The sequence below is a fragment of the Pelobates fuscus genome, chromosome 3 (genome assembly GCF_036172605.1).
Source record: "Pelobates fuscus isolate aPelFus1 chromosome 3, aPelFus1.pri, whole genome shotgun sequence".
Lineage (NCBI taxonomy): Eukaryota > Metazoa > Chordata > Amphibia > Anura > Pelobatidae > Pelobates > Pelobates fuscus.
Window position 1 is genome coordinate 301,286,116 of NC_086319.1, and position 15,130 is coordinate 301,301,245.

The 15,130-nt window shown below is 39.7% G+C and overlaps 1 protein-coding gene and 1 long non-coding RNA gene across 4 annotated transcripts in view; one reads left to right on the forward strand and one right to left on the reverse strand.

The window, feature by feature from the left end:
• LOC134603136 (uncharacterized) overlaps positions 1-15,130 on the reverse strand; it is a 364,337-nt gene that overhangs the window by 284,689 nt on the left and 64,518 nt on the right. The window lies entirely within an intron of this gene.
• The window catches only part of PCSK6 (proprotein convertase subtilisin/kexin type 6), a 190,339-nt gene that overhangs the window by 124,908 nt on the left and 50,301 nt on the right, over positions 1-15,130 (forward strand). For 2 of the 3 annotated variants that reach the window (XM_063448814.1, XM_063448815.1), the window contains exons 8-12: positions 2,928-3,140; positions 7,847-7,947; positions 9,010-9,113; positions 9,605-9,722; positions 11,969-12,157. In XM_063448814.1, coding sequence (XP_063304884.1) covers positions 2,928-3,140; positions 7,847-7,947; positions 9,010-9,113; positions 9,605-9,722; positions 11,969-12,157 — 725 coding nt within the window. Of the gene's footprint in view, positions 1-2,927; positions 3,141-7,846; positions 7,948-9,009; positions 9,114-9,604; positions 9,723-11,968; positions 12,158-15,130 lie in introns of those variants that run through there. The other variant, XM_063448816.1, reaches the window with a different exon arrangement.

Genomic DNA, 15,130 nt, shown 5'->3' on the forward strand with positions numbered 1-15,130 from the left:
CTAATATAACAAATAACTTCACAGCATTAAAAGTTAAATTTATATCTAAACTCTGGTAAATGTGCATTAATTAGTTTCTGCAAAAATATTCCTGTCTACTTGCCAATTAATATATCCATTCACATTTGCAGTACTTTAATAGACAGACACATTGGGGTTGTTAAAGTAATCTGAATGAACATAGACCTCAAAGCTCCTCTTAGAATAGATCTCTAGAACACACCTCGCTACCTGTAAAATGGAGTGTTCTAGGCTACCACAGTGTGTTAGTCCTCAACCAAGCTGTTTTCAGAAACTATAACCTAGATCTATTTTTTTTATTTTTTTTTATTTCTCTAAGCCAGTGTTTTAGTATATGTCTTGGTTTTCGCCTTTCAGTCCTAAACGGGCAACAGCTCTTTCTTAAAGTCCTACACAAACAAATTCCAAGGCATATGTTGTAAAGATAAACAGGCGTTGATTGCCAGATAGACTGACTGGTAATGACTGAGTGGGCGAGCAGCAGTGAGACAGAGGGAAGATGCAGATCATTTTAGTATGAGCTACCATTTCACAGAAGGTAGAGTAAGACAGGAAAATTAAAAATCAAAACAAGACTTAACAAAATGCGTAGACCTGTAGCTAAGGAGAAATAACTACAGATAAGTATGTAACACTCACAATGTAATTCCATGTATTCATTTTCCTCTACTGTTCTTCTGCAGGACTCATCAAACAAAAAATTAGCTTATCGCTGTAGTGCAAAGTTTAGACGAGTATACACTGACCAGGCACAACAATAAAACAACTGAGAGTTGAAGTGAATAACATTGTTTATATCTTCACAATGGCACCTGTCAAATGGTGGGATATATTAGGCAGTAAGTTCTTGAATTTATTTTGTTGGAAACAGGAAAAATGGGCAAACAAAAAGATCTGAGTGACTGACAAATAGTGATGGCTAGACAACTGGGTCAGAAGACCTCCAAAGCAGAAAGTCTTGTAGTTTTCCCAGTATGTGGTTAGTACCTACCAAAAGTGGTGCAAGAAAGGACAACCGGTGAACTAACGTCATGGTCATGGGAGCCCAAGGCTCATTGATGCATGTGGGGAGCAAATGCTTGCTCGTCTGGTCCAATGACTCAGTAGAGCTACTGTATCTTAAATTGCTGAAAAACTTAATGATGGCCATGATAGAAAGGTGTCAGAACATGCAGTGCATCATAGTTTGCTGCATATTAGGCTGCATAGCTGCATGCTGCTCAAAGTGCCTATGATGACCCCTGTCCACTGCTGAAAGAACTTTTAATGGAGATCTGAGTGTCCGAACTTGACCATCGAGCAATGCAAGAAGGTTACCTGGTCTGATTAATCATTTTCTTTTAGATGAAGTGGATGGTAGGGTGCATGTGCGTCATTAACCTTGGGAAGCTGCAGGATGCACTATGGAAAGAAGGCAGGCCGGCAGAGGCAATATTTTGCTGGGAAACCTTGGGTCCTGGCATTCCTGTGGATGTTACTTTGACACGTACCCCCTACCTAGAGATTATTGCAGACCACGTACAACGCTTCACTGCAATGGTGTTCCCTGGTGGCAGTGGCCTATTTTAGCAGGTTAATGCTCCCTGCCACACTGCAAACACTGTTCAGAAATGGTTTGAGGAACATGACAAAGAGTTCAAGTTATTACTTTGACCTCCAAATTCCCCAAATCTCAGTCCGATTGAACATCTGTGGGATGTTCTGGAACAATGCTTGGCTAGATACCACAGGACACACTCCACTCTTGTGAAGTCCATGCCTCTATGCATCAGAGCTGTGACCTACATGATATTAGGCAGGTGGTATTAATGTTTTTGTTAATCAATGTGTGTGTACATATATATATTTTTTTGAAGTGCATGAGGAAAAGTACATGCTGTGTAATGACATATCTTGAGAGAATACATGTAAAAAAACTGTACAGGATGTAACATAGTAAGAAGAGTTCACTTTTTTTTTTATTTTTTAAGGTAAAAGAGAATAGGCAAACAGAATGATATAAAGATAGTAATTCAAGCTAGATCCTTTTGTCACATGCATAAACAATAAAACCACTGGGTAGTTGTTAGAGCCAGTAACACAGTGAAGCATAAGGCTCTGTTTGATATATCAGATTGGTAGAAGAAGCCGGCCTCAGACTATACCGCAGATAGGCATCGATAGACAATCCGGCTTTGAGCTAGCCATGAGGTCACATCTTACTCCCCCACAGTCCTGCAGGGGTAGCCCAGTTACGTGTGGAGACTTCATAGGTGTGCTGCTGATTGCAGAGTGTCAATCTCCCTGGGTACGTGCCTTAAAGGGAGCCAGCGCTGCTCTTCGGGTGTTCTTTGGGTGCGTGGTGTGGGGCCGGGCCCTGAGGCACTCAGACTTTCGAGAAGCCTTCCTATTAATCCAGCTGCGAGGTGATTGCTTCTCCGATTGGGCCCCAGGCCTAATGCTGGATAGGTGTACTGCAGCTACATTCTCATGCTCCGCTTTAGCAGGCAGGACATGGTGGGGAGTTCTAAGCTGTATGCTTCTCCGGAAAGCCTGATAGATTTGGTCGTACTAAGCTTCAAAACTCTCTCTCCACTGCTGGATACCTGAGTCCCCCCCCAAAGCTGCAGAGATTTTGACACGGCCGCCATCTTAGGCACATCGTGCAGTCCGCAGCTCGGCAGGGGAATCACCTGCTGCAGGTAAGTAGTTTCCCTAGCGGGGACCGGGATAATCCCCGCCAGTCCAGAGGGGGGTTGCAGGCTATCTTGACAGTTGCCATTCAGAGTGGTTCAACTTTATTTAAGCAAGATGCAATGCCTTCTTTCTTTAGCCTTGTGCAAAACATTCACAACATGGATTTTGGGATTAAAGTTTGTTTTGTTGGAGCAGGTTTAAATGAAATATTACATTGTAATGTGTCTTAGGGTCGCAAAGGACTGGGCTCCATATTTGTGTGGGCATCTGGCAATGGCGGTAGAGAGGGGGATTACTGCTCCTGTGACGGATATACCAACAGCATCTATACGATCTCCATCAGCAGCACCACAGAAAATGGGTATAAGCCATGGTACCTTGAGGAGTGCTCATCTACTCTTGCAACTACCTACAGCAGTGGAGCCTTCTATGAAAGGAAGATCGTAAGTAAAAGTCTTGCATGATTTGCATTCTCTATCAGAAATAAGGATTTGTCATGGCTATCTATTAAAACATAAATCCAATATTTAGGCAGTTTGAGGACTTTAGCACTCTCATGTGCATACATAGATCCATATTTGTGTATATCACGAAGGTGTCTGTCAGATGGGAATTAAACTAGTGATTATTTTTTTCACCTACACATATGGCAGAATAAATTTTAGACACATTTGTTAAGTGCCTGCTGTTTGTTTTTTGTTTTTCTAACATTTTTTTACATTATTTTCTCTATATTTGGATACTTACGGAACATGCTACATGATATTACTATACTCTTGCACATCCTGTTTTTTCAGCTAGTAATGATGGTGATTTGTATTGCAACCTGAGCCAGTGTAAGAAACAAAATCCTTTGTTCTAAAGGCTGTAAAAAATCTCATTTAAGATATTGGACCAAAGAATGTGGCATTTTCTGACATGGCCTCTTGCCAGGGACAAAGTTCTAACAACAAATACAGCCACAGGGCCCTTCAACATGCACTATATGAGTCTCTTTCATTTAATGGATTCTTGAAGAACAAATAGCTTCTCTTAATGATTTATAGTCTGTACTTTCCACCATGAATCTCACTCGTACTTATTATACCCCCCATTGCCCTGCTGTTATACGAGCCATTGTGAATATATAACATCAGTGATGCCTTAAATGATTTTGCCATAAATCCATATGAAAAGTTGGCTCCACTTAATACAAACCTATAAGATTTATTCAGGATAACAGTGCTTCGTAGTTAGAAGCTGTAATACATGACAAAGAGAACCTGTGGTAAATAGCAGTTTTGATGTTAAATTGATTCTGTAAGCACCAAAACAACTTCAGCTTAACCCCTTAAGGACAGATGACGGATATATTCCGTCATGATTCCCTTTTATTCCAGAAGTTGTGTCATTAAGGGGTTAATAACTTGAAGTTGTTGTAGTGTATAGGTCATGCCCTTGCATTCTCAATGCTCAATTATCTTCCATTTAGGAGTCAAATCAATTTTGTTTCTATTTATGCAGTCATAGCCACACCTCTACTGGCTGTGACTGACACAGCCTCCCTGCACACCTCCTGAAAGAACTATTATTCTGTTAAATGAAAGAACCACTATTATTAGACTCTCTGTGTAATAAAGAAAGCTAAAAAATATTCATTTAGAATTTATCTTGATCCGGCTGTATGTGATTTAAAGCTCAATTAACAGAGCAGAAGATAAAAGTAAACACACTGTGCTGTAAAAATAATAGAAGCCATGACTATACATTGACAAGTATCCTAATGCTGGAATGTCAACTGTTACAATTTTTTTTTTATTATGGTAGCAAAAAAAACTGCATCAATAAAGTGCGGAAAGGGTGATTGTGTGCTCTTTGCATTATCCGTAGAATTTAGATTGTCATTCTTATCAACGGAAAAGATGTCCTTTACAATCATAAGTAAATCCACCTGCAAGTGTGGACAACCAGTTAACATTTCCTTGCTTACATGTTTTGAGGACCATTCCGTGGTTTTTACCAAAATTTGAGACCAGGAAACAAAGTCGGTATGGTGGGACAGGAACCAAAAATCATGACTGTCCTGTTAAAATCGAGATGGTTGGGAGGCATGCATTCATGCTCTGAGGTACAAGCATATTGGTTCCCAGCAGTATCTATAATTGACGTCCTGCCTGATGAAATCTGTGAATCATGGACAGTATCCCATAGGAATTACTGAATTTCCCTGGCAGCATGTAAAACATTACTGGGATAGTATTATTATTATTATTGCCATTTATATAGCGCCAACAGATTCCGTAGCGCTTTACAATACCAATCTTGTCACTCCCAACATAATGTTGAGGTGGCAGCTAGTTTGTAACTTGAGACTGATTTGTAGTAGGATGTGACACTTCTAGATTGGGTGATCAAAGTAATTTGCAAAATAAATAATTGGTTTTACAAAAAATAGCAGAAGAAAAAGGGAATCCTGGGAAATGATTTGCATGTGTGAGCTTCACGATGAATAAGTACTCATACTAAATGCTAACAGAACAACAAGGTATTTTATATGACACCATGCTCCGATGAGCACAGTTAGAAGCCAGAAATTCTTGGGCTGTTTAGGAGAATGCTGCTGTTTAATCTGTTAGAATACCTCTGTTCTAAAAAAAATCCTGGTCTGGAATTGTTTCTTTTTAACCAGAATGTTTTAAGGGTGCTGTGACAGTATGTAGTAAGACCTAATAACAGTCTCTTTTTTTGGGAGGGGTGTGGGGGGAGGAGGTTGCTTCTGGCTTGCATTATTTGTCCAGTATTCCTTGTTTAAATGAGCTTATGGAGAAGGCTTTTTTTGATTTCACAGACAGACCTGTAGACAGGTTTGGGTCCTTAATTTTGCTTTGTTAAAATACAAAAAAGATTGAAGTGATAATAAACTGGAACATATTGGTGCAGTGCAGTACAGAACATTGAGCTGTCCTTTTTGCCTTTTGTGACCTCTTAATCTTATATCTCTGTGGACCCCAATTTCCTTGTAATGTCCAGGGTTTTGCCATTCTTGGGTTTCTCTAGTACTGTGGACTGATGAGGCTTTCTTTATGTTAGTGGTGGAAATCTCGTAGTGAAAATTAGCAGTACGGGTGCGAACAGAGGACAAGAGAAGGTCACTGGCAGAGGAGAGTGTCAGATGGGTTGTAAATTCTGGTTAAGAATTGAATAAAAACACACAGGCTATCATAGCAACTTCATAGTTATGGTAACAGGAAGCTCCTGGGGCTTCTTTACCCTTTGGGGTAAAACCGTTTGTGAACGGTTAACGCCTAAGTTGGCTCTCCAGTGCCATTCCCCGCTGTTCCTGTACAGATCCCCTTTCAGAAAATCAGCTAGAGGGAGCCACGTACTGCTGCCGGGCAGTGGCGCCTCTGATTCACTAAGTAGCTCTTAATTCATAAAAACGGCATTAGAAAGGTATGCAGTACCAAAACATCCAGGAAAAAGTTGAAAAAACATTAAAATCATTGATAATAAATAATGACTTTGTGGAGATTTTTTCTTCATATTTTTTTTTATTTTTATTTTTTTAACCATATCTGTTATCGTTTGCAGTGTTGGTGGCAAGATAATCTTGCTTAAAAACATAGTAATGCTTCATTTTAAGGAGAAAATTTATATTACGGAGCAGACAGGGAGTATTGTCATAGTTAACCAACTTTGTTTTCAACTGAAGGAACCATTTTGTTCTATGTTTTTCTGGATTAAGTCCTTAGCTGCATTTTTCTAATCACTATTTCTTTAAAATGCAGGACATCTATTAACAAAGCGATCAACAGCGAGAGCTGAGATTTCCACGCATACTCTACCTTTTCTCTGTTCTATTTTATTTACCAACTTAGAAAGCGTTATTAGTTCTTTAAATGTCCTGTGTCACTGACGGATATTACCTTATGGCGAGTCCCTGAAATAAAGAGCATGTTTGTAATTACATTGCCAAACCATGCCCTTTACACCCCAGAGACTTGGTTTTAATGTTACACTGTAACAGTTCATTTTCACTGAAGACCCCTGGGCTTACTGTTCTAAACTGGGCCTGCAAGGGACAGCTGGAATTAAGGCTTATAGACGCTGACCCCATCTAAAAGAGAAAATATTTAATTTTAACACTGGTTTAATGGCTTCAAAAAACACAATCTATCCCCAAACACTGTACAGCACATGTATGGAGTCCGACATCCAATTACCGTGTCTAGATTTCCAAAGTATTTTCACATCCTTGCCAGATATCCTTATTTAAATATTAAAAGAATACATTCTCCTGTCGATCTGCCTCTAATTGGCTAGAGGGATGCGGACTGCTTGTGATAATTAATGTATCTAATCTTTCAGGTGTTGATATTCGGCCCAGCGTGAGAAGTAGTTATGCTTCAAGATAAATTATGTAAACCTGGGTTGTTGTTTTTTTTTTCATTTTAGAAAGTAGAAACCGAATATTGAAGGTTTTTGCTAGTTCGCTGCTTTACTTGAAATCATTTTCTTCAAAACCTGTGACCAAAACAAATACCCGAACAGATTTTTTATTTAATCTATAACCTCTCTGCAAAACTGCAATTTCAAGAGTGTTTGTATAGGGGTGAACTTTGTGTTTAGGCACAAATTACCTTTGAGCAAAAGGGAAGACTTTGGCATTTTGTCCTCGAGAATGAGAAAAGGGAAATATTTTTTTTTTGGAGAAACTAGTTTGTGAGTTGTGTATCACTTTCATCTGAAGCCAAGAACTAGAAGCCGACTTCATAGTAACATAGAGAACTATTTGTGTCGTTGACGGGGATGGATTTGCACGCAGACAGAGTAGACAAGAGCCTACAGTTGCTCATCTGCCAAGGGGACTTTATGGAAATCTAGAAAAGTGACTTTTTTGGGGTCCATATATTTTAATTTTGCCTCAGATGACTGTTTAACTGAAACACCAACCCAGAAGATTCCTAATTTTAGATAGTCAACTTTGCACTCACCAATTGCACACCGCATTCAAATAAGACCCTCCTCATTCAATTCTGCCTTTGATGTCTTACCTTTATCGAGTATTGGGGACAGTCTGAAAATTCTGTGCCTACAGCTGCCTAAGTCCTGCCTTGGTCATTGACAATATTTTTGGGATTGTCATTGATTCTTTGTAACATTTGTTTAGGTAACCACAGACCTTCGACAACGCTGCACAGATGATCATACTGGAACCTCTGTCTCTGCACCTATGGTGGCTGGTATTATTGCTCTTGCATTGGAAGCAAAGTAAGTTTTATTTTTTTTCTGTACAGATATCTCTAAGCCTTTTAATGACTCTCATGACTGCACGTGATGCTTGATGCTCAAAAAATTACTAGACAATTATCTTGGATCCTTGGCTGTAGTTAATGTAAGACAGGTCATCATCTACAAGCTCTATGCCCTACATGCTTTGTGGTAAGGATGTCTCGGAAGCGTTTTATAATCCGTGAATATGTATAAAAGTAAAGAATGTAATAATTGGCTTCAGTGAAAATCTGTTCGCTATCGGTGTGCAGCAAGACAGGTAATTGCCTTCAGTCGTTAGATACAACCAGTGGTACATTTGCAGTGATTTCTCTCTGTCTGGAAATGTCTTCCTAGAAGGTACCTGTAATACTTTTTAAAAGAAAGTGAAAAGGTCATCTAATAACTAAACCAGGCCTATGCGGTAAAGCAAACAATTACTGGCACCTTGGCTGCAGTGAAGAGTTTGTACTGTGGTAAAACAGTTAATTAGTTGACGTCCTCTGTAGTGGAGACTGTGTAAAGGCAGGTATATTTCTGAGATTTTAAGCTGTGGCGAGGTTTCTCAGATGAAGTGGGTGCTGTCTGTTCCCTGATTCTGTGGTAAAGTAGATAAATATATAATGATTTGCAATGGATGCTCTGTGCTATATATTGCTCAATAAGAATCTGTGTTTTAGCCCTTTTTGGATGTCTGAAGTGTTTGCTAAACTGTTCTGTTTTGGTGATTGCTCATTACAAGCTGTTTGTTGTAAGACTGTGCATGTGCTTTCTAGAGAAGCCATGCTCAAATGTATTTGTCCTCAACAGTGTCTATCCTACTGGGTGTTGTTCACTAACCTGAGAATTGGGATGTAGAGATAAGGGAATTGCAAATATAGGAATTGTAATTCATTTTTCAGCTCAACAATGTATTTTCTAACATTGGCAATTCCTTCCTAAATAATTTTGTTTCCGGTTTCCTGAATTCGTAAGTTTGACCGTTAATTAGAAGTAGTAATTGTTACACCAGATTGGAATATGTAGGTGTCTTGTCAACTAATTGTTTCAAATCTCCTGCAGCCCATTGCTCAACTGGAGAGATGTACAGCATCTCCTTGTGAAGACCTCCCGTTCTGTCCATCTTCGGGCCCCCGACTGGAGAACAAATGGAGCTGGACGCAAAGGTCAGAAAAAAAGAAGACTCCTTAGAGTGAATGTTTTATAGTCAGTGATTATCCAGAGTCGTGTGTCGCACTTCTCTTTATATCCTTTGCCCATTCCTCTGCATGACTCGCTGTTGAAACTTGAAACCGATTTGATACATTATATCAAGCAGGGATATTTTACATAATGTTTAACAGTGAGTTTGTGTTCCATTTACATGTGCTTCAGCTGATAAAACATTGTTGTTTCCAGAGAGCTCTGTGTGGCCTGCTCTGGTCAGATGAAGCTGGATAGACTAATGCAAAACACTGCTCGTTTCTATTGCTGATGCAGGTGTCTGGCAAAGGTCTGTGAACTGATCTCCTGAAACAGATCCTTTGAGAAATACTACTAAAGAAATAAGCCATGGTTTTATTTATTGTATATTGTATGACTATCCCTGCTCTGTAGAACTGGCCAGGGCTGGGTTTCTGGGCTAAATGCAGACCTGTCAGGCTTCTATTCTTTTCAGTCAGCCATCTCTATGGGTTTGGTTTGGTGGATGCTGAAGCTATGGTCGTTGAAGCCAAGAAGTGGAGAACTGTCCCGAGTCAGCATGTCTGTGTTGGAGCTTCAGACAGACGACCTAGGTGAGCCGGGCATTTTAATTGTATCATGACCCAAACCAAAAAAGGCTGTATCAAACTATATCGCCCTGACTGATCTCTCCTTGCCAGTTGTGTGTTCCTTTCTAGTGTTAACTCCTGGAGAGCTTGCAGGACACTTATGCGATGAGTTCCTCATTTTGAAACTCCTAGTGTTTATTAAAGAAGCCAAAAACTCTGTGCTTTATTAATCGCACATGCTTAGTGTGAGCACAGCAAACAAATGTTTCAGTTATTTTACATCATAGAACAGCATCACTGTATAAAAATCTAGTTAGGTCTATGGCTGAATAAAATTCACTCTGAACATTTTAAAGGGACACTATAGTCACCTGAACAACTTTAGCTTAATGAAGCAGTTTTGGTGTATAGAACATGCCCCTGCAGCCTCACAGCTCAATCCTCTGCCATTTAGGAGTTAAATCTCTTTGTTTATGAACCCTAGTCACACCTCCCTGCATGTGACTTGCACAGCCTTCCATAAACACTTCCTGTAAAGAGAGCCCTATTTAGGCTTTCTTTATTGCAAGTTCTGCTTAATTAAGATTTTCTTATCCCCTGCTATGTTAATAGCTTTCTAGATCCTGCAAGAGCCTCCTGTATGTGATTAAAGTTCAATTTAGAGATTGAGATACAATTATTTAAGGTAAATTACATCTGTTTGACAGAGCCTGCATGAAAAAAAAAAACTGGTTTCACTTTCAATCATAGCCAGGGGAGGTGTGGCTAGGGCTGCATAAACAGAAACAAAGTGATTTAACTCCTAAATGACAGTGAATTGAGCAGTGAAATTGCAGGGGAATGATCTATACACTAAAACTGCTTTATTTAGCTAAAGTAATTTAGGTGACTATAGTGTTCCTTTAACCCCTTAAGGACACATGACATGTGTGACATGTCATGATTCCCTTTTATTCCAGAAGTTTGGTCCTTAAGGGGTTAATGTCTGTAAATGTCAAGCAAAGCCACTTTCTTTCAGCGTGAAACAACTGACTTTGTTAGTTTGAATGACTTCTGTCTTCAGTGTACAGTCTTGATCTCATGCTAATGTATTATTATTTATAAATTGCTTGCTTGTTCAGTGCAAAGTGCAAAGGCTACTTTAACAAATCACAAGGATTACAGACTATACAATACAAATGAGACAAACCTGGCATAAATGGAAAGGAGACAGTTTCCAATGTGCCTACAATCTAGCATGAAGGAAAGATGGCCCAGGAGCGTGCAATCTAAAAAAATGAATGAAGCAAGACAAAATTAAAGCAAGGATTACATGCTAAAGGTTGGAAATGACTATAAACAGCCAGGTAGCCCCCATGGTGGATGTTTTGTAGTAAGATATCAAAGGTAACTTACAAGTCACCATTAATTCTTTAGGTCGAGTTGCCTTTAGTAATACGTCAAAGGCAACCAATAGTTTTTTTTTTTTTATATATATTTTATTTTTCTTAGTTTTTTGGTCTTGGAGATATTTCTTCATAGTTCAATAACCATAGTAAAACAATATCCTGTAAGTATCTTGTAACATATGCATAATGAATAAAGATATCAAATATAAGAGAAGAGAAGAAAGGAAAAGAAAGGAATAGAAAGAGAAGAAAAAAAACAATAAAGAACTAATTGTCGCATCATCATATACAGCTAATACATTAAAGGCAACCAATTGTGTGCCCATAATGTCTGAAGGGGTTTTAAAGTGTGAAAGTGAGCAGTATATAGTCTTGAAATGACTGACGTTCCACACTGCAATGTTTAAATATAATGCGGAGCTCTGCTTTTCTAAATCCATTTGGTGTGACTCCCGTGTAGTACATTCTCTGCATAATTGTGCCTTCATACACACAACAATGAGGTTACACGGTGCAAACACTGGCACCATAGGGTTAAGAGTAAATTTAAATAGATTGTCACTATGAGCAGCTTCTAAATTCACTGCTGTTGCTGTTTTTGCCTTGATTTTTTCTTCTTAATGTTATTTCAGAGAAGTAATGGGTTCTAAACCCGATTTAAATCCAGCTTTAATACTATTAGTCACATTTACAGCCAGGCCTGCAGTCTAATAATCTTTCCCTCCAGCCTGCTCACATTGAGATGGGAGCAATATTCCACTATGCTCGCTTGTGAAGTTGTTTCCCTACGACTCCCATGACTATCATACCTGCTCTGTTTGTCTATATCCAGTTTTCAATTTGTGTGCAGTACGTTGCTTTCTTTTTTTTTTTTTTCTGCAGGTTTATCAGGGCTGATCAGCTTATCCGCACTACAACTCAGACAAATGCCTGTGCAGATAGCAGCGGGCAGTATGTTGCCTATCTGGAGCATGTGGTAGTCCGTGTCAGCATATCTCACCCACGCAGGGGAGATCTGCAAATACATCTTGTATCTCCTTCTGGAACGAAATCACAACTTTTGGCAAGAAGGTACTGTGCAACAGAGTTACTAAACTAACCCATTATATAATTGCATGGCTTACTGCTACTGCACTAACCTATTCTTGAAATGTATTGGATCAAACAAAGCAATTAATGATCAGAAATCAGGTATTTGTTAGATTCTGCTTATTCAAGCATTAGTTCGTGTGTAGGTTAATATTGAATGAAAACTCTAAATTAAATATTTTTCTAAAACCGCACTTCCCATAATCACATTAACAGGTTTTGCTTTTTCTTCCCACTTCCTCTATTCCGATAGCATAACTGGTACTTACAAGGTATAAAATGAATGAAATACACCAATTACATGCTAACATTCCAAGTTTTCTGTTAAAACGTAACATTAAGTGTTTTTTATTTTGGGGAAGTGCCACATTACATCTATATCCATAGATGCAGATAATGCTAAAGCTTTATTAATTGATATTGTGCATCTCCCCAACCAGCGAGATGCCTTGTTAATGGTGCAGTATTTTTCTTGCCTGTTTGTTGCACGTTTTTTTTTTATTTTGTTGTTTTGTTTTTTTACCTACTTCTTAGTATGTGTGATCTGCGTTTTTTTCCAATTAGCATAACAGAAACAGACGGTTATAGAGCAGATCTCTGCAGGTCTTCTGCCTATGCAGAGTGTTCTAGAAGAGCTAAATAAAGCATAATATTTCACTTAAAATTCCACTATATTCCATAAATTCTACGGGAAGCTAAATAAATGCTAGAATTTCACGCTCATATGTAGCCCATTTTATATGCATAGTTTGAAATGTTCTGACTTTGTATTGATGAATAAATATATAAAAGTGACAAATAGTTTTGCTAGGACAGATACTTTCTTTATCGATTTCTTACCACTTGTTGATCAGAAGATGCTGCAGAAAAGTTAGTCCAAGATGTGTTACAAGAAACTGCAATGCTATTTATTTACTATAACTTCATCTTTATTTTGGATTAGAACCTCACCTTTCAAAACATTTTATACCTTGGAGAAATAATATTTCAAAGTGCTGTTTCAGGTAGTGATTCTAGAATCTGGTCCATTGACCAACTTTTTTTTGAAAAAAAACTGGAAGTTTTGGGTCTGTTTTCTGCTGAGCTTGAAGGGACACTCTAGGTACTGTAACCATTTCATCCTATTGAATTGGTTATAGTGCTTAGTGTTCCCTGGCAAAAAACAAACTCATGAAACTGTGTCTTAAGGTAAAGCTAGAAGTTGATCAAATTTGACTAAAGACATATCTTCCACTATCAGGTTTTGTAAATTCCTCCAGACTGCTTCTCTTAGATTGTGAGACTTAATGTTTGGAGGTGGAGGCTCCTGCAGTCCCGCTGGATCCTCCGTAGACAGACATCAGTGGGGTACTCTCATGGCCCCTGCAAGTGAATAAAGAAGATGCTGGTGCCTGTGGGACACAACTTCAGGTAAGTATAGCTACCTCCACTGCACTCCAGGGAGATGTTGCCTTAGGACATCTTTGCAAAATATGTAAAGATCCCTGGAAGAGACCAAGACACTTTAACACAGAAGAAGGGTACCTGGCTGACCACAGCCTGATAACAGCTGGAGGTATGGCTACACTCCTCTTTAGCCATACCAATTCATACCAGAGAGGAGTAGCTGGAATATGTCGAGAGTGATCAGCTAACACTCTTAGCCAATCACCACTCATTGCTGCATGGGCTACTGCAGGAGGGATGGACTGCTGGAGACTCTCATTTAACATTGAACAGAATGGTCAGGAGACTCCATGCACATAAACTACAATCATTCAATGAGAAAAAGGGAGTCCCGTGCCTAGTGTGTCTCTTTAAGTGCTATTTTTATAGTACTATGTCTACTCGATTGTTCATTTGGCTTGTTTCTTTTATCATCTTATAAAGCCATTTAAAACGTGCGTTTTATCGTAAGTAATAAGAGGAAGCTAAGATTCCAATGGAAAGTGTGTTATGAAAAATTCTGCAGCTGGAGTCATATAAGTGGACAATGACATCAGTCTCCATAGTATTAAGGATTCCATTGTCTCTGCAGAAAAGGAAAGGTTCCAATGGAAAAATGATTAAAATCTGTGTTGAATATGAAGCTTGCAACACTTTTCCTGGGTGAGACAATAAACACCATAGTTGTTTTTTAAATATTTTAAGATTTTATGCTTTTAGTAGAGGTCACTACAATTTGATAATGTGACTTTGAGAGTTAAAAATATGACTAAAGGGGGCGTGGCTTGGACACGGAGCGAGCTGGACGCGTTTGCTTAGAGCTCCGCTCCGACAGCGCCGCTAAATAGCAAACTATCGCAAAAAATAATACCAACTTGAAGAAAAACTGCCCCCAGGGATGGACAAACTGCCCCCCAAGAAGAACCCTAAAAAGGGCCACGAATCGGGTACCTCCGTGGCGGAGTTCTTCGCGGCTCCACGTGCAGCTCCCCCAAGCTCGGAAGATGGCGGTGGTGGGGAAGATGGAGGAGAGGGGCCTGCTATCAGGAATGAAGCCGCGGGATCGCAGAACACAGCTGACACGGCCCAAATCTTGACCACCCTGGCAGAGGTAAAGTCATACCTGGCAGGGGAGATTGACCGCTCCACCAGGCTCCTCCGCAGCGAAATCCAGGCCATAGGTGACCGCACCACAAGGCTTGAGGCGCGGCTGGAGGCCACGACGATGGCACACAACTTGGCCATCACACAAGTAAACCTACTGACGGCCAGAATGGCGGCAGCCGAACTAGCCATTGAAGATATGGCGAATAGATCACGCCGCAATAACGTACGCCTCAGGGGCCTCCCGGAGAATGCGGGAGAGGGGCCGGTGGCAGACATAGTGACCGCCATATTGAAGCCACTGCTGCCAGACCTCCCAGAACATCTATGGCACATTGAAAGGGCACACAGAGCTCTGCGGGCACGGAGACCCGACACCAACTACCCAAGGGACATTGTAATCAGGTTCCTGCATTTCCGAACCAC